Here is a 20,391-nt window from a genome sequence, read left to right as displayed (position 1 = left end):
AAGGGTGGGTGGGGTGTAAAATTTTTTTTCACCAAATATAGTCAAGTAGGGTATCAAATGAAAGGTCTTGATTAGTACTTTTCAAAGCCTCTCTTAGTTTTGAGATTTGTTAAAAAGGCGGGGAGTGGGAGGGGTGCAAAGTGATGATTTCTTTAACGGAGCCATGCTCAGAAACTACACAACCGAAAAATCTGAAAAAAATCATGAAGCTGCCTCTATACCATACCCAGGCCTCAAAATACTCTCCATATCGATATCTGGTCAAATTAAGTTAATAATGGTATATTACCGTATTTTTGGGAAAATTGAGTAAACCCCCCTTAAGTTTATGTCAGAGTTATAAAAGTTGGTAGTAGTATAAAATATAATATGAAGCATATTATCTCCAAGTTTAATCAAAATCGTACTATTAGTAACAAAGTTACAGTAGCTCAAAGTTGCGTTACCGTGTAAATTCACAACCTGAAGTACTAAATCTGATATGCTAAATGCATATTCTTAACGGGCTACGTACAAATGGGATAGTTCTACACTCAAATATACTCACACAAGAAACAAACAAAACCTTTCATACCTGAAGCGCCCAGCGCCCCCATATTGGAACGGTGGTACTTTCTTGCCAATCACATTGTGTCCTATCTTCCTGAATAACCCGATCGAAGAACACTAGAGCCACAATGTTGGGTCCCAGCTCTACGCTTTTTAGAGCTTGAGGGCAATGTCGTCAGGTCCTGTTGCTTTCCTCGATTTTGACGTGAAGTAGTGTGTGCTGATTTTTGTTGCACTCGAGGCAACGCGTTTTGTGGTTTCATTTTCTGGTGTCGGCGTGTGCTAGCCAATTTCGTCATTATTTCTCCTGTTTGGCCAACCAATACCTTTCCTCGATAGTAAAAAACAAATGATTCTTATGCAGTAGGAACAGACTGCAATAAACCATTGCTCAGGAGGTTGTGATTTGATTGCAATCAGTAGTTGATGCCTTATCCATCTAGGAAAGTTCTTTATCTGTTCCACGGATTCTTCAAATATGCGTAGAGTCTCGCTGTCGAATTTCCGCATGGCGCTGCAGGCCACAATGGGACTTTAATCTTGAGTTGCGAATCTTTTTATGATATATTTCAAGCACCAAATAGAAGCTTATTACCATTTGAGGGCTTGGAAAGGGGGGGCTTAATCCCGAAAAGGACGTGTTGAAGTGGTGCTGATCTGCAAAGGAAAACACTCTCATTCACTCTTACTATCCCACACGAACTTCGAATCGTTTTCTGAATTTAGATAGATTTCCCTTCATTCAAACGTTCAATATAGTGCACAGATGTCAAGGTTGAAGCATACAGAATCAGTTACCGAACAATTTTCTAATAAAATAAAAAAATAAAAATAGTTGTTTTTCAGGCTGCTATTGAGAATCGATCAATTTTAATGTTATTTATTGTAATATGTAACTTGATAGAAGCTTGCCTTGCTTATTCTTCAAGTAAGCTTTTGATAGTCACAACATTGTTAGTACGAGAGTGAGTCTTGCTTGATGTACTTCTGCTGACCTCAGGTGGTTTGTTATTTCCACAGTCCCCACGGTTATAAACTGTTGATAAATCAAGCTTTTTCCAATCTTAAGTATTCATAGGTTGCACAGCTGGTCACTGTTTATCTAGTCGATTTGAAGCGGTATCAACTCCATAGTCCAGTAAGATGTTATTCGACTGAGCTTTTCAAGCGTATGACTAACTCATACATCTGCTTCCTTTCATACATTTTTAACTTGCTTTTTATTTTAGTTCACTATCAACAATTGCAAATGACATTAAAGCGTCATGCGCGATAAGGAAAGCACATTGAGTGGTCTTATCTAATTTGTGTAAGTTTCATTCTTCTCGCCTTCCTTACTTTTGTGTGTTTTGTAGTGTTGGGAATGGAATCAGTAACGTAACGTGGCCTGTAAGAAATCAATTATTTGGATTCTCAGTGAAAATACAACAGTAAGAAAACATAAACAATATCCGAACCATTGCGGGCTGGGAAATTGATTTTAAATTTTGCGTCTCGTTCCGGGAAAATGTTTCGTGCCGAAGAAAATGCCAAAGCTAGCGCTCGAGCGGGCGGTGATAGTGATCCGGATGATAGTAACAATTCCTTTGCCGGAGCTACATTGAAGATTTCTGGATCAGAATCTATAAGTCCTGAACAGGATGCAAGACAGTACCAGACGCAGGGGATCGGAGGAGCAACAAGTTCCGTTTTGAGTGGGTCAGACGGCGGGGCAGTGGGGAGTATCTCTGGTGCTAGTGTTCCAGGTAATTCTAGGAAAACAATTAATCTAATTAAGCATAGATATCTTGGGCAAATATAGAAGATTGAATACGGAGTGCCTAGCATGACACATTTTCTGTGATGCGGGTTATCTACAGAATAACATTTTTCGTTCATACGAAACAAGTTCAGAGTAATGAGTCGGTAATTTGAAGCCTTTTTTATCGATGACACATAATTTTGATAGAGCTACTTTATTGGTTGATCAATTAGTAGCTTTTCTATTGTATGGACTACAGAGTAGTGTGTTATCTTATGTGTACCTTTACCCTGGAAAAGATTAATCTCCACGTAACTCTTACTGGATATTCTGTACAATTTCAAGTTAAGTTTTGTGAGACCAATTGGTACTATATTTTCCTTATCTATATATTTCCTTTTTATTCATATTGTTAGCAATTATCATTGATTAAGAATATTGCGTTTTTATTTATAGCAAGTTTTATATAAAAACCGCAGAAAATATTCTTATATATGATAAGGTTGTGATGCAATATCTTGATGCTCCGAACAAAGCCTCTCCCGTTCAAACAATTTTTATGAATAGGTCTTTCAGACATATTGCCCGACTCATTTGGCATATGTTATATTTTACTATCCCCCTGACGATAAATTAGCACGAGACGAACGACATTTGAGTCATGCAAGCGCTCAACTACCAGCATGTCCTGCGTAATTTATCTTGTTTTTATGTTAAAAAATTTCTAGAAGCTTTGCTTTTTGTAGATAATAACTAGTAGAAACGATTTATTTTAAAACGTTCTTTCTCTCATGGTAAAAAATTGTCCCTTCTTATGTATAAGCATATTTGGGACCAATGTCATTATTCCATTAATCGGATATTTATTTCTCGCTTTTTATCTAAGTGAGCGCAGACCCCCTCGTTCAACAATCTAGAATATTTCTGAATACGATTAGGAAGAATAACAAGTATGTACATCCTGTTAACTTAATGCCTGTGGAATTTGGTAGATCATCCGCTAGCTCTATGAAGACAATTAAAACCACTATTTCGCTCAATCTAAGTAGAGACTCACTTTTCTTATTAGCCGAGTTACGTGTGGGGTAAGTTTAAATCCATGTATTATATATGTTAGGTTATATTAAGGAAGTGGGTGAGCCACAATGTCCTGTATTGGACCTATTAAACAGTTCTCTAAAATGTTGAGACGGATTCCTGTTTGCATGACTCTAGGTTACTGCGAATCGGAGATCAATTCGAAGAGGAAGAAAGTGCATAGATTCTTTGTTGGAGAAGACCTTACTCAGGTATCTCCATCAGAGGTCTGAGCAACCATGCAGCTGCGGAGGATACTCTTTCTCACGTTGGCTGTATATGGCCAAGACCCTCACCCCAATTTTCTCCAGTTTAGAAGCAACGGCCTGTCAAAAGCTCTGCTGTGTTCCTATGTCACCCTTTCTAAAGGGTTATTTTTTGGCTTCAGGCTCTTCCGTAAAGTTTTTGGCCTGTCGACATCAGTTTGAGCTCTTCCATTCGGCTGTATGAAACTTTGAACCTTCATCTTTGTCAGACCTTTAACGGGTTTATGTGTCAAACTCTTCGTTATTAACGATGTTCGACTGCTACTCTCATTAGGAACGTTTTGTTCAGCCGACCTAGTTTAAGCAACAATTAGTGACAATTCGACGCCAATTAATAACTTGACATGTGTGTGTGTTTGAGGTGGTAGAGTGGTATAGCCTCTGAGCACTCAAAGCGTAGCGATCCATTGTACTCCAGTCTCTTGTCTAAAGAAACATCTCAAACACGTCTATGTATCCCACTATATATAGGTTAGGTATACTATAACCAGTAAAGGAAAAAAATAGTTCTTTTAGGACCCAGTGCGATATCTCTTGACGATATTATATGTATCGTCAATCTAATTCTTCTCGTTGTAATTGGATCCCATCAGCACCAATGATTTGATGTCTTTTTTGCTTATACCAAAGTGTAAAAATCTGAGAAAGACACGTCTGCCCAACTCAGCCGAACGAACAAACGAACATCTGAGCTAAAGCGGGTGCGCGTGTGATTCACACCCACTCCAGCCCCAGCCCCGTGGGACCACCATTTAGGTAGGAAGCAATCGTAAGCCAGTTTACCTTCGATCTCAGCATCTCCGTAACTATACTCTCATGGCTCACGGTCTTTCCCAGTGCTTGATTCAGGTTCCTCCTTTCCATCGTGAAATATCACACCATCGCATCCAGGACAATTTGACGAATCATCCAGCCCAAAACAATACAGTCATTTACTGTAGCAACAACCGTGTCGCCCGAGGAGCTGGATATTATGGTAGTTGGTTTCTTCGTGTTTCCGCTCAAGCCACGACCTACTGTTTGGAATAAGCCTCAGAAGACTAGCCTCATCTGCATTGCCAGAGATCATGCAACTCTATCCGCACGTTTCGTATGGTATAGTACACTTATTACATTCGCTAGAATCACGACTGGGATCATGCCTACTACCTCATCTGATGTGTCTCTTAAAAGGCTTCACATCCTCAGAGCCATCAGCTGGTAACCCGAATTCACTTGCTTCTTTCTCCGAGAGTTTGCAAGCACCTCCGCTCACCCAGTTGCCGTATAAGCAGAATGGACCACTTTCGTTTTTCCATTCGCCAGGGTCAATTCTGCCTTTTCCAGCCAGGTCTTTAGCGCTCTCACCGTCTCCGTCGCGTAACCCCACACATCCTCGGGGTGCTTTGCTGCAAAAACTACGGCCGCATGCCGGACATAGTATTGATGACCTCCACATCGAAGCTATGACCGAGACAGACTTCTACAAGTACCTAGGAATTCTGCAAGGAACCCATGCTCGAGTTGGTGATCTGAAGGATGCTCTGCTATCCGAATTCCTGCGACTTGTAAAGCTGGTGCTGATATCGCATCTTTCGGGGAAGAATAAATTAAGCGCGTTGAATGTATAAAGCCTACAATCAAAGCCTCCTCTAGAATGGGAAGAAGAAGTTCTCAATTATACACAATCTTCCATAACAAAGGGCCTAGTACTGTGCCCTGTGGTGCCCCCGCTGTGCCGAGGTAGTCTTTAGGATGCGAATTCTCTCTGAGAGATAATTCTCGACCAGGCTTGTTAGTTATCCAGGAGCATCTATGTCGGCCAGTGCAGCTCCAATGAAAGCTGTGAAATCAATACTAGCGCCGCGACAGGTCATTGCCGTTTTCGACGGTTTATAACAGTAGATCATTATCTTTTTCATTGTGATGATGATGCATGAACGTTCCCTTTTCTCCTTTTAGCGAATAGGTTTGCATAGGTAAGCATCCGAACCCAGGGCCTTGTTGCTACCGATCCTATCACACATTTCTCGCAAATCCTCCTTGGTAATTAGAAGTATCACGTACTCGTTGAACCACCATTTCCCTTCCGCTGCTTTGGTGGTGTGGTAACAGAGTAGCAACAATTTCTGGTATGATCTTCACAGCCGTTTCACTACCACCCTGTAAGCCCCACCCTAAGGGTTTAAATTGGTGGCCTCGCACTACTGTTTAAAGCAGTTCCTTTTACTTTACTTTTGGCCTCTTCAAGCAGTCCTCTTCATCGTCCCTATCGGAATTTCTCCTAAGCTTCTGGTAAAACCTTCTTGCTCAGAAACATGTGACTCTCAAACTTGCTATTTCGTTGTTCCACCAATAGTTGGGTTGCATACTGGGGAGCAATCGCCTTCTGGGCATAGTAGCATCGCATGATTCCGTCATCTTCCCGATATGCTGCACTCACTATTCTCACCAGTGAATTCTTTAATCGAGTTATTCAGGAAGGTAGAACACCATCTGACTGGCAGGAAAGTTCCATAGTTTCAATATAGAAAAAGAAAGGTAATCCAGCAGAATGTTCAAATTACCGTCCGATCCGATTACTATCCCATACCATGAAGATTTTTGAATGCATTCTCGACAACAGTCTTCGCGAAATCATTGAAATAACCTTAAATCAAGCTGGATTTGTCAAGAACTGTGGAACTACGGACGCAATACACGCCTTGCGGTTACTCATGGAGAAACACCACGATCCGAAAAGTAAAGTTCGAAGTGTGGCGTGTGTATCAAAACTGCTTCGTGCCTCTGTTAGTGTTCATCAAAAAAGCGCCCTTTCACCACTCCTCTTTGTTCTTGTTATGGACACCGTCACACGAGACATCCAACGTCCAGCGCCTTATACACTGCTTTATGCATATGATGTTTTCCTCGCATCTAATAGCAAAAGTCATCTCGAGCAACTTGTCCACAGTGGAATGATTGTCTCTTGCAACACGATCTTAGATTGAATCTGAATTAAAATGAATTTTTGGCGGCCGATCCCCATGAAACGGGTACAATCACTGTCAACGGTAGTGACCTGCCCAGAACTGAGCGATTTAAATATTTCGGGTCAACGCTATCAGCCAATGGAGAACTGCGTTATGAAATTGCTTCACGCATTAACGCAACCTGGATGAAGTGGCGTTCCACAACTGGTGTTCTTTGTAATCGACGTATCAACGAACGTCTCAAATCTAAAATTTATCGCAATGTCTTCCGTCCTGTCGCTCTCTATGGTTCTGAGTGTTGGGCGACTATAAAAGACAATGAACGGCGTCTTGCGGTAATGAAGACGATGATGTTACGTTGGGCCAAAGTAGGGAAATTGAAAACCCAATCAATTGGAAGTGAAGAAGCAAGGACATGCGCATGAGTTTTTTAAGAATTGTTCCGTCGGTCCAATCTGTATTAAAATGTACCTCTCAAGAACTGAACCATAATTTTCGCAAATATAAAGTGATTTCATGTTTAGAGTGCAATGCAAACTTCCATTTGATTTGTAATTTCGTGAAAAAAGTTGTGTTGTGACAAATTCGTTGCTTTTCTAAGTGTGAGTTTAACATCAACTTGATTATGATTACAATGTCATGCAGAAAGAATGTTAATTGCATTTATCGATAAAACCACACTAATTTTACATTTTTCATTAGTTTGCGTTGATAAATTCATTGATGCAAAAACGGCATACTTGCACAAAGTCCCACTAGGATGCATAGTATGAATTTAAGCCTGTACGTGCAATGATTTTCTTCCACCATATAAATTCAAGCTGGGAGACGAGTTTTTTTTACTTCTACTGATGCCGTGTCCGATATGCTTCGTGCTGGATACGGAACGCCTGCTGCTGGATAGTATGGATACTTTCGTTTGCGCTGTGGTGAATACGCTCCGTGCTGGATACCCTAGCTACTGGATTGTATAAATAAAGCTTTAGACATTAAAAATCCCAAAAAACATCAATGATCCCGAGATACAGATTTACAGAGATTCGATTGGTTACTATATTTCGCTCTATAAATTGTATTTGACTACTAGCGTTTATGAAATTCTTTCTTTCTAAAGAATCATGAAGGCAAAACAGGTAACAATTCTGCTTTTTCTGAAGAAATTAATTACTATCTGATATTTCGGGAACCATTTGTATTTTCTACGAATTGGAGAGAAGAAGAAGAACTGCTGATTTCACAAATTCAGGAAAATATAAGCGTACAATTTTTCTTTTCGCGTTTTACAGATGGACCACAACCAGTAAATGCTGAGCAACCTCAACAGGTGGTATTCGTGAAGCCAAAGGTAGGATCGCCGAAAAATTTTTTCTCATTCCGCGAAGGACTTCTAGAACAAGCTGTTGCTGATTGTGTCAACATTATTTTAAGGCCGGCAAACGATGTCGATATCATTGGAACTTGGCTTTTGACGGAGTATGAATTATATTATTAAATTGATCATTTTTAATCACAGACTTACTTTTGCAGAATAAGCCATTGGGATCATGAGCGTGAACGCATTTATATTTTAACAACTAAAACCCTACTCGAAGTCAAATATGATTTTATATCCTTGAGGATTTTGCAAAATACAAAATTGCGATTATTTCAAATTGACAAATTAATAAGAGGAACTTTGACATATCCAGAGGGTTCACTGATACCGTAAGTATTCGTTATTATTTTTCTGCTCTAATTATTGTTCTCCTTACAAAATAAAAAAATATTTATACGTTTACGCATGCTGAAGCGCAATTGGAGGACTAAGTAATGGCGTGGCAACACTCATAAGTGACGGTTTCAATGTTTGCAAAGATTACAACAGATTTTCTTCACAGGGTCTCACTGTTGCTAATCGATTCAATTTCTCAAGTTTCAAACCAATGTTGGATTTATGCTTCCAAAAGGAAGGAATACCTTTTAACCTATTTTTATATTTTTTAGTGAAAGAAATGAACATGGCATTCGAATTATGTGGAATAAAGGGCAGCCAATAGGATGGATGGCGTCTTGGAATCCGTTTACTAACGAGATACCATGGAAGACTATCACGGATCATCCTCTGTATAATTATCAAGGTAAGGTAGCAAACGTTTGGTTATTTGTTTACACAAATAATACACATGTAGGATTTATGATATAATTGGAAAATAGGAAGTCATTATCTTTAAAAATGTTGTGAGGAAGAGAGAGCCCGGAAGGAAGGAGTTTTCAATGGGTAGTTGTGATAATATTTTTAGGCTTGTCTTTCACCATTGAACAAAACATTGGTAAGGAACAGCTGAAGGTTGAGGGCGGAGTTAGTTAAACTTCCAAACTTCAGGCAACATATCGAAAATCTATTGAGAAAAAATCAAGGTTACGCGTATTCTGTTCACTTACAGAGAAAAATTTGGTTATAGTAAACCCCTAATTAAGACAGCGCATTAAACACCAGGCATTTCGCGACGCCTAAGTATCTTGCTCCATCTAGCGGAATTAAAGGCGTTCTTCACATCAAGTGTAATCACTGCACAAAATTTGCCCTCGTCAAGTGCGGTCTTAGCTGTGTTAGCTACTACGATACCTGTATCCGTTGTAGACCTCTTCTTTCGAAAACCGAACTGATTTTCGGAGAGACCGCCATCCTTTTCGGCAATCGGAAGTAATCTGTTATAGATTACTCGTTCGAATAGTTTGCCAGTATTATTTAGAAGGCATATTGGCCTGTAGGACGAAGCTTCCCCCAAAGGTTTTTTTTTGCTTCTTCCATTGTGTAGGAAATGCTCTTTCTTTAAGGCATGTGGTGAACGCATCGACAAACATATCTGGAGCTATTTTGACTGTTGCCTTGAGGGCTTTATTGGGGATGCTATCCAAGCCAGGTGCTTTATTTCCAACAATTTTATCCGCAGGTTTGAGGACCCCCTTTTTACTTACCATGGGAACTTCCGCGGTGTCTATCTCGACAGTGGGAAGGTTAGCGCTACTCACATTCTGTGGGAAAATATCCGTTATTATTTCATTAAGCGGTGTGGAGCATTTGCTTTTGATTTTCGATATTACTGTTTTATAGGCGCCACCCCAGCGGTTCGTGTCAGCGTTCTTACACAGTCGCTTAAAGTGTTCGCTTTTACTTTTTATTATGGCCACATGTAATTTTTTCCGAGCATTTTTGTATTCTTCGTGTATATATTTCGCTGACTACGCCTTCTGGCCTTGAGGCAGGCCTTGCGGCATTCTCCGATTTCAGAGTTTCACCAAAAGTTCGGAACTTTCTTCTGGGATACAATATACTTTGGCATGGAGGCGTCACATGCTCGCCCGATCTGTAAAGCTTTATCTTCTGCCCTTCCTTAAAGCGCTGTATTTTGGTGCAGAACTTCTTCGAAAATCTCTTCGTCAAACTTATTAGCTGTCCACCTTTCAGCTCGCGCCCGAGACCATTTCATTCCATCAAAAATGATGCCCTGGTGGTTGCTATGTGTATATTCTTCACTGACATACCACTGGAGATCTTTCGCTAAAACATCACTTACAAAAGTGACATCTATCACGGACCCCATTTCTCACTTCCGGAAAGTGTTCATCCGGTGTTAGCAAGTACAAGATTCAGACGAGAAAGAGCTTCGAGTAATATACGTCCTCTTTTGTTCGTTTCTCGGCTGCCCCATTCTTCAGCTCATGCGTTGAAATCGCCAGCCACTATCTTAGGTCTATGGTTGTTTGCATATATTGCTAGCCTCTCCACCAAGCTATGGAACTCCTCTCTCGTGAGGCTTGTAGCCGCATAGCAGCTGTAAATATATATTTCGCCTGTTTTTGCTCTAGTGAAACCACTCTCGAGAATCTTCGTGGTTTCTTCTATGACTCGATCTCCGCATGTCCATATCGCTGCCTTTCCGCTCTAGATTATTGTACTGCTCGCAGATAATAGCAAAGTCGATTTTGTTTCCCAATAACGTCTGGGAGAGCAGATCCTGAGCGGCTAGGCAATGGTTCAGGCTTAGCTGTAGGAAGCTCATTTGCGCATAGTGTCGATCGCTTTCCTATACACCGGACCGGCTGTTGCCTGTGATATGGGCGCTGTCAATGTCTTTGATTTGCCTGCAGAACAGACAATCGGGATTTTCTTTGCAGACTTTTGCAATGTGCCTTTTTTTCGGCATTTACAACCAGGTCGAACCTATCGTGAACGCTAGTACATTTTTTCGCCACGTGCCCAAATTACAAACACCTGAAGCATTTTTTCAGAATTTTACTGGCAGCGCCCTTTTGACCGCTTCAAGTGTTAGACTTATGGACGCAATTTGTGTGCCCCCATATGTCTGCCTTAGCCGTAGAATATCTCGCTCCTGGACCGACTGTATTCCCAGCTGGGATCGTAGGGCTTGACAAATTTCTTCCTTCGCTGTAATCTCGTCCAAGTCTTTACACTCAATAACCACCCGATTTTTACTGAGCTTCACTTCTACTGCCTTACCCAATGACTAGTCGATTTTTTTTGCAAGTCTTCTGACTTGTTTTCGCCTGGTTTACATTCTAGCAATAGGTCGCCCTCCTGCGTTCGCCTTATGCGGTTCACACCTTCACCTAGCTCTATTAACGAGGTGTCTGTTTTGACCTTGCGCAGAATATCAGCGTACGTAAGTTCACTTTTTTTGTTATTATTAGCGGCCAACGTTGAGACTAAAGGGGGCGGGGGTCCCCATACATGCAAAAAGAGGTGTAAAATTTGTTTTCATCGAATATAGTCATGATGGCTATCAGATGAAAGGTCTCGATTAGTACTTTTCGAAACCGGTCTTGGTTTTGACATTGATTAGAAAGGCGGGGAGTGGGAGGGGTGGAACACCCCCCTTAAGTTTATCCTAGTGTTATATAAGTTTGTAGCGGCATAGAATGTAATATGAAGCATGTTATCCTCAAGTTTGGTCAAAATCGTATTACTACTAACAAAGTTACAGTAGCTCAAAATTGACTTTACTGTGTAAATTTACTGCAACTAAATATCAATATCACACTAAAGTGAGTGGTTTGACATTCTAAATGCATGTGCATAACGGGCTACGTACAAATGGGATAGTTCTGCACTCAAATATACTCACAGAAGGATCAGACAAAACCTTTATTACCTGAAGCGCCGAGCTTCTGGTTTCCCGACTTGTTAAACTCTAGATCAGAGGTTTTTATTGAAACTTGGTGCAAAACAGTAGAGAAAGAGCGCACGCGTCTCAGCGAATCGTGGGTGGAGCTTAAGCGTATTTTAGGTAACTATGGACTATGGCGGGAGGTGTAGATGGCGCGCTATGCTCCACAAAAGGGTAAATGACAACTATATTTGGAGAGAACAATATTGGTAGATTGGGTAAGGATGAATGAAATAAAAGTAGTCGTGGAATAATAATACCCTGTTAGTACTACTCTTTCCGATACTTTATTCACACTGGTTTGTCCTAATACGGTTTAATTCTATATATACAATTTTTCTTCAACTATTTTCTTATGATATGATATCTGATACACTGTAATATTGTATGCCTGACGTAATTAGCAAATTGGAGCTGTATTCGAGTGCCGACGATCCTGAAAGGTCCTAGGCATCAGTTCACCAAGGGAGTAATCCTTAACAAGTTCCACTGCATCACTATGATAGTGTAGTTTCTGTTTTCCATTTTTTGCGTAAATTTCGCAGAACTTTGAGAGAACTTCAACATCTAAACTGTTGATTAATTCTAGGCTTGTCACTGCCACAGCGCCATTCGCAGAAGAAAATCCTATAAAATTCTATAATATTTTTTTATCAGTACTTATTAGCTTAAAGTGCATAACCTCATTTTAACGCGCTTTCATTGTTAGTCTCGTTTTCATCGCCATCGTTGCTGAATGCTGTAAAAATAGCTCTATTCTGGAGGAAGCCATTCCTTTACGTACATACGTTTGGAAGGTAGCTTCCTTGAATTGCAAAACCCTTCAGCGTTGTTCTAATGAAAGTTGTCAATAGAGTAAGTTGACCTATATCCTAAAATACATAACACAAAATTATGAGACACACCAGTGCAGAACCTCTACATTTAATAAAGGAACTACGTAATGGATCTGAATTTGAAATAATTATAAGCAGAAAGGATTTTGAAACTTACTTGGTGTCATTGAAGAGTATTTTTGATAGTTTTTAACGGTTCAATTTTCTTAGCAGGATTGAATACTAAATCAAATGCCGTTCAACTAAGGTAATGATCTGTCAATCTATCGGGAATTTTACCCTCTCGACTTTTCTCAGCGAAACTTTTTTTCAAAAGAGGAAAGAAACGCTTAACTAATTAGAAAGTTCTCCTTGGAAACGAGTTATTAATAGAATTAGCGTAGCAAATATTAGAAAATGTTGTCAGCCATTTATTTCCTGATAAAATATACATAATTCAGCCTCTACTAATTAGCTTAGCACCTAAGATCTAATAAATGATAGCGCTGGCTGTACATATATGTGGTTAGATATGTGCGTATATATTTGCTAATTATAACAACGAGTATGAGCTATTCATCAGTCATTTTGAAGTAGATAGTGTCACCTTCTACAGACATACCACCAGGTATGATGAATTGGACCCGAGGGATTTGCGGGTCATCAACTCTACACCAATAATTTCTAGATAATAAACTGGAATTAACATCCTTATCACTTTGTTATCTCCTTTCAGATCCCTACAATTCAGCTAACATCAAAGAGGGTCTGGACAAGTTCCGAAAGTATTATTCAGTTGATGGTTTTTACGATGCATTAGTCCAAACAATTTCAAACAATAATTCAAAAAATGCCGACAATACAACCATCTGTAAGTTTGAGGAAGGCCCAATTGTCATGCAAAACTACATCGGAATAGGAGCTATGATTCACAACAAACACAATTTTGGATTTTTCAAAGTTCGAGGAAAGTTTAGCTTTTAATGGAAAAACCACGAATGCCATCATCAGGATTTTGAAACAATTTTATAACTACCAGTGGTTAGTCCACATAAGACTTAAAATGTAGTACCATTCCTGTGAATTACTATACACAATATTTCTTAAATTCGGAAAATATCATGTGGCTGTTATTTATATACATGTTTTAAACTTTGCAAAAACAATTCAAATTGAAATTAAAAAAAAATAAATTGTAAAAAACCAAAGAGTCCTGTGACTCATGAACTCTATTGACCAGTATTTGTTATTTAGGCATCAATCCAAACATTTCAATTAATTTAATGAAGGACAACGATGTGCTTTTTCAAGAATAAACTATTAGTCGAAATCAGATGCCTTTCTCTTATTGTGAGTCCTAGTCCAAAAGTACTGGGAACTTGTAACTTTTTCGCCATTTTTTTCTTATAACCTTCCCCGATAAGATTTTTTTCGGTTCTTTCCAGCGATTTTATATTGTCCATCGTGAAATTATATATCTTCATATTGCTGATAATGTACCATTGGATTTATTTCATATTTCATAAAACTCAAGCGTTGTTTAAACAACTTTATCACACAGGCTCCCGTACACTTTGTTGTCCTCCGGTTTCAATTACGATGTCAGCCACAAAAGAAAATCAGACACAGACTGCTTGTACAGGGTTCCAGCAACCGATTTGAATTAATTTCCAGATTTGCGAGCAGGTGATTTTCTAAATTTCCAGCGATTATGTAATTGACGTCCTTACTATATACCGCAGCTATTCATGTTTAATGGTGGTGCATCAACCATGTCTATGTGCCATCGCATCCCCACCCGTACTGAAATGCGTTTCAATTTCTCCCAGGATTTCGCAGGTGACAGGCTGGGCGACGAGCTAGTACTTTGTTTGTAATAGTATCAGGGAAGCGAACTCCAATGATATGTCGCAGATAAGTGTTCACGAAGGCTTGGAGCTTTTGAGCGACAGTTCCATGTGCTATTTGCATATAGTAATACCGAAAGAACATTAGCATAGGGCAATCTCAACTTGATGTCGGTGATGAGATAATTGTATTTCCAGATTTTAGACAGGGCAGAGAAAGCGGATCTAGTATTGTTAACGCGTCGAATGACATCCTGTTCGGTGCCATCGTCGGAAGAAACCACACTTCCTAGCTATACAAATTGATCAATGACTTCGATGCTTCCATTAACGTAGATAGGGAGAGTACGATGACCCTTCAGACGGGGGAACTTGGTTTTGTTAGTGTTTATCTTTATTTTCAGTCCAATTCTATTTGTTTCTCTTTCCAAATCTAGAGTCATGTAGCCAAGTTTCATCGCCCGGTGAAAGAGCAATTATGGTAGTCGAGGTGTTTGAGGAAAGATGTCATGATCCATTGAACTCCTTCATTTCCTTTGGGAAATAATATGGATGACGAGATGGAACTCTGGTGGACCCCACTTTGGCCCTCAAATTCCCCTGCGATTTTACCTTGGTGCCGCATGTGACATTTTATGCATTCTGCATCATTAGTTATTAGTTTTTCCGAAATATCTGTCCTTCGTAGAACACTCCAGATGCATTCTCTGTTCACGTTATTGAAAGCTTTCTCGAAATCGTTGAAGAGCAGGTGAAGCGAACAGCTAAACTCCGCACGCTGCTCTAAAATGATCTGAAGGGAGTTGATGTGGCCAGTGTAGAAGGATCCGGAGCGTAAACTTCGAGATGTTCTTTGATGCGTTCTATGATTATTTTAGCTTCCATCCTAAGGAGAAAGAGATAAATAAAGTATAGATGGAGTCACTCCACTATGGTAAATCCTACCTGATCTCCTTTGATGAAATCAAGAAAATACATTCAATGTCGTTAAAAACAAAAATTACCGTATTGAATACAATGTCTCGAGCTGCTTCGATGTTCATCTCAGTCGACTGAAGCCCGTCCTGCCGAGAAAAGAGCTAGGATTCTAAGTAAATTAGTCCGAACAAAACAAATCCTTGTCTGCATTCTAAACGTTGGTACTCTCACTGCAAAGACAGAGGGACTCGCAGGGATCGGACATAGAACGCAAACACGGTAAAAATCGCGATAGACTCCTCGATTTTGGTAGCCCATACACTGAATAATTCAATTGGCATTGTCATCTTTGAGGGTTTCCGTGATGTCATTAGAAACGGCGAGCGATTTGATGACCGGCTGATGAAGATCACCATCATCTCAGCTAATCGTACGATTTCCTTCTTTGCCACATACTCACCATCGATGAAAAATATGTCTTTTGGCAACTTCGCGACACAAAGTTCTGTAAAGTGCCTGCTGATGACTATATCATCATTGCAGGCGACCTTAATGGTCATGTAGGTGAAAAAATAGGAAAAGGGTTTGGAGTACGCAATGAAGGTCCCGAGCGTATAGTCGAATTTGCCGACACTCATGACCTTGTATTTGTGAATACGAGTACATGGTTTATTAAAATATTGTCTCACCTTCCTGCAATTTGTATCGACGATACCGACATAAGCGACGTCATTTCTTTACCTTCACTGACTGCAAAGCTGCTCTCTACATCATCGCACCTCAGTATCGGCCGTTGGTTGCTATCTTGCGGATTAAGCCACCAATAAAACAGCAAATTGGTGGAGAATTCGTGAGAAAAAAGAAGGAATAGTCTCATTTACGCGATCGGTAACTATTAGAAATGTCCAAAAATCGAAGAATCAATCTAAAAACACTATCCAAAGAGCGGCCTATGCAATCCTCGGGGTTGGCGTTGTAATGATGTGATTACAATATCAAATAAGTTTCTTGACGATATACCACTAGCTAATTACAAAATGAGAAGAAGGACAACCGGGAAGCAAAGAAAACGATGGCTGTTACCCGAGCGATCCAAAGATCAAAGATCTTTATGATAAACTGGACACTCGGGATAGACGTAGACGGGATATTGAACACTTCTGTTGCGTTAATGACAAGAACGGTAGATGTTTTGAGCAGATTTCAATGGCAGTCAGCACAACTGAAGTCGAGGAAGCAATAAGCAACGTGGCCTGACGGGTACTTTTCTAGCGTCTCATAGCAAAGCTAATTTCAAGCAACTTGTTCTAAAATGGAATGACCACCGAGTTTTTGTCAACCGATCCCCATGAAAATATCACTGTCAATGGCAGTATCCTACCCAGAACTGATAGATTTAAGTATTTTGGATCACCTAATGGTGAACTGCGTTATGAAATTGCTTCATGCATTAGCGCAATTTGGATGAACTGGTGTTCCTTGTGATCGGCGTATCAGCGAACGTCTTAAATCCAAAATTTACTGCAATGTCGTGTGCCGTATCGCGGTAATGGAGACGAAGATGTTGCGTTGGACAAGTGGCTTTACACGGCATGATCATATCCGAAATGAGGATATTCCTGATCAATATGGTCACGTAATTCGTGCTAACTAGAATTTACTTGCCAAGATATGTCTCAACATTGAAGTCGATGGTAAGCAACCAAAAGGCAGGCCGAAACAACTGGATTTGAAAGCCTCGCGACTGCACCCAGTTCAGGCAATTGATAAAACAAAATGGCGCAAGCAACCACGATGAGTCGACCCTTTTCTGAACCGGACAATGACTGAAGAAGAAGAAAAAGATGATCGGATCCACAAAAACTTCAATGATAATTTGTGAAATGATAGAAAATGTCTATATTGCTCTTGAAAGTATTTAGATTGACTGCGGGCTTTTGCCAGAAGTTAAAAAATGTGAGGGTCGTGTGAAGAAAATTCCAAAAATACAAACAAGAATGGTCATTTTAATTAATTGGGTAAAGGGTACTGAATCCTGAAATAGGGGCATGTTGCATATTATTAAATGCACTTTCTCGCAGGTTGTCAAAGCAAATGAACTGTTGCACATCCAGGGAAGCCGCGGGTTTTACAGACTATTAAAGGATGCATCCGCAAGAAAACTGATAAAAATGGCGGAAAACAATTTGACGACAGCATTCACACAAGCAAGACCATAAAAAAAAACGGCGGATACCTATCATCTACATCGAAGTAATATCTACCAGAAGATCACATTAACTGAAGACACGAATAGGAAGCGTCAAAGACCCCAAGCAGAATCTACCAGATATTTTGTACGGATTGCGAACAATCACATATAGGGCAAACCAGAAGGCTAATAACGACGAAGTTCAACAAGCACTTAAGGCAGGACTACAGTGTGACTGTTTAAAAAAACACAATTTTTTCTTTACAAGTGTCGAAAATATAACATATTGAAAATATACTATCATTAGCGTCATCATGTGTATCGCAGAAGCTTAAAATTCAAATTATTTATAAAACTATAGATTGGAGTGCGCGGCAGTTGGTACAGCAAGCAGTATGTGGAACATTAAAAATATTTAATTTTGTAATCAAAGATGTTTTTTCTAATTATTCAACAAAAAAAAAGCCCACAAAGTCGCCAGTTTGTTATTTAAAAAAATCTTCACAAGTTCGGGGTTTCACATATTATACATATAGGACAAGTGTACAGAATAGAAAGAAATTATTTTTTTTTAATTCGGACCACCACAGAAGGCTATGTGCTTCCCCGCGGGACGTCATCTGTTACTTTATCCATTTTGGTCAGAAAAATTTAAATAAATAAATGTAAAACAAATAGTTTTTTGATAGTGATAGATTCCATTGAAATCATGAAAATTTCAAAGTGATCGTGTATAATTTTCTTGTTAAGAAAATAACGAAATAACGTTGAAATTTCGAGCGCCACACAGTGCTACTCCCTTAAGGGAAGTAATTTTGGCAATAGAGAAAAGTAGGCAAACATATGCCTTCAAATCATTAGTAGTTAGACACATCACCGAGGAGAAGCATACAGTAACTAAGGATAATTTAAGGGTAATGAAGGAGGTTAATGACTTACGAAAATTAAGTGCTTTGGAAAGCTTCATAATCTACTGGATACCTGGGAACAAAAAGTTCAAAGGCGATCTAGGTAATTTTAACAGTTGAATATTGGAATTAACATTTTGACGAGGAATTATAGAAAATTGACTTTGTTGCTAATGGCACTTTTTTGACAAAACTTGGGAATATCATGCTTCCTTATAGTCTGTATTACTGATGACTCTAGGGTGAATTTAAGGGGGATTCCTAGTCAAAAGAGTAATATGTGATTTGCTTTCATTTGATACCCGACATGATTATATTTAGTAAAAAAATGTTCACCCCCTTTTACATGTATTTACCCTTAAATTCAATGTAGAAAAATGTAACTTACTGCATGTGTGGGCGTTCACATTTCCGAACTTCCGACCACATTTCGTGTAAAGTCGTTTATGAGAAAAGCGTGTGACAGACAGAGATATTGAACCGATTTTTTATTTTATTTTACACCAAATCTTAAAAAAGACTGCCCGTTTTGTCGTTTGATTAATCGGTCCCGTAAAGGTTCAATCTCATGTGTGAAGGTTATTTTTGAATGCAGTATGTCGATCCTATTTACCATTTTATTGGCGTTTGCTGGGGATAACGGCCAATATGTGACCCACGCACTTAACATAAGGCGGCGATCCATTCTGCTCCATTTGCTCCTCCGATGAAGTAATAAAGATTTCATTTAGAAGTGGAGAGAGAAGGTTGCCCATCGCCCATCCCGAGGTTGTCCTAAAATATTTTCCTCTTAATGTGAAATAATTCTCATTCACACAAGGGGAGGTAAACCTTGTATTTGGTTCTCCTTTTTCAAATTTCGGTCTTGCTTCTTTTACCGCTGTACTGAGAAATAATGCTTTGACGTCAAATGATACTAGGCGGTTATTTTCAGCTACTCTCCTCAATCTTTCAACCACTTCCTACGAATATTTGACCGGTTGTTTTTCATTGGTCGTTCCCAGTTTTTGGCACTTCTTGACCACTTTGAGATGTTGTATGTAAGTTATTTCAAATTCGCACCGGATCCTGAGTAAAGAGGAATTTGGCATCCGGAGTTGAGTTGGCTTATCAGTCAACAAAAAGCATTCGTTTAGGGCTTTTTCTGCTCTATTTATTGCTCCCGGTAATGGATGTTGAGAATGTGGATTGGTATTCGCGATTGAGCATGAAACCTGAACACCAACAACTTTACTACCAAGCTCTATCTCCATCTCCACGGGGTGACCCCCGGGAGCTCTTTATTAACAAAAAGCTCCTGGATGAATTCGAGTATCCCACGCCTAAAAACGGGACAAATTGTATGAGTGTGTTGTTGCAACTTACAGCGATAGACCCGACAAGGAAAACGGGCAAATGATTTTCAAAGGGGGGAGGTCCCACATCATATATTATAGTCGCCATCCAGCAAACCATGTGCTTAGGCGGCCAAAAAATGAAACCTCCTGTTATCGGCTTTGAAAACATAAGTGAAAGGCTGTGCACTCTGCGTTTGTAAGGCAAATTTCTAAATATAAATATCATTAACGTTCACGCCCCTACAGAGGAGACTGCAGAGTCGGAGAAAGATATCTTCTACGAGGCAGTTGACCAGTCCCCCGAAGCCTGTCTCAAACTCACGGAGACCTATCACGAGCGTCGCCAGCCGGAGAAGCGATTTCATTGCTAGAAAAAGGAAGCCTGGGAAAACCAAAATGATCTGTGAACTCGAAAACTACAGGTAGAAACAGCATCAGGCGGGGAAGTTTTAACAACAGGTCAGCAGGATGAAGCCTTGTACACATTCCTGCCGAGCAAACAAGAAAATCTGATTTACGACCGAATAACTTTATTGGAGCGATTTCGATAAACTGCCCAACAACCAGAATATCGGCGATTTGGAGGTTAGGCAAACTGAAGACGGTACCAGGGAAGCAGCCTC

The 20,391-nt window shown here is 39.8% G+C and overlaps 1 protein-coding gene across 2 annotated transcripts; it reads left to right on the top strand.

Moving 5' to 3' along the window:
* Positions 1 to 1,615: 1,615 nt before the first annotated feature.
* On the top strand, positions 1,616 to 13,900 carry LOC119657468 (tumor protein p63-regulated gene 1-like protein). 2 transcript variants are annotated; one of them, XM_038064387.1, is made up of 7 exons: positions 1,616 to 1,718; positions 1,779 to 2,294; positions 7,871 to 8,057; positions 8,112 to 8,288; positions 8,374 to 8,508; positions 8,568 to 8,701; positions 13,304 to 13,900. In XM_038064387.1, exons 2-7 carry the CDS (start codon positions 2,057 to 2,059, stop codon positions 13,549 to 13,551), a joined length of 1,119 nt encoding a protein of 372 aa, XP_037920315.1. In that variant the 5' UTR covers positions 1,616 to 1,718; positions 1,779 to 2,056; the 3' UTR covers positions 13,552 to 13,900. The 2 variants fall into 2 exon arrangements, with proteins under 2 accessions (XP_037920315.1, XP_037920316.1); XM_038064388.1 differs by lacking the exon at positions 8,374 to 8,508 and having other exon boundaries at positions 1,623 to 1,718.
* Positions 13,901 to 20,391: the final 6,491 nt, after the last annotated feature.

The sequence above is a fragment of the Hermetia illucens genome, chromosome 5 (genome assembly GCF_905115235.1).
Source record: "Hermetia illucens chromosome 5, iHerIll2.2.curated.20191125, whole genome shotgun sequence".
Lineage (NCBI taxonomy): Eukaryota > Metazoa > Arthropoda > Insecta > Diptera > Stratiomyidae > Hermetia > Hermetia illucens.
This window is presented reverse-complemented; position numbering and strand designations above follow the sequence as displayed.

What these genes read in the sequence shown, in the direction of transcription:
- LOC119657468 (XM_038064387.1), top strand. Translation starts at nt 2,057, where the DNA reads ATGTTTCGTGCCGAAGAAAATGCCAAAGCTAGCGCTCGAGCGGGCGGT. An exon ending in CCAGAGGGTTCACTGATACC is followed by an intron (nt 8,289 to 8,373) that starts GTAAGTATTCGT and finishes CGCATGCTGAAG; the next exon opens with CGCAATTGGAGGACTAAGTA. An exon ending in TCCTCTGTATAATTATCAAG is followed by an intron (nt 8,702 to 13,303) that starts GTAAGGTAGCAA and finishes ATCTCCTTTCAG; the next exon opens with ATCCCTACAATTCAGCTAAC.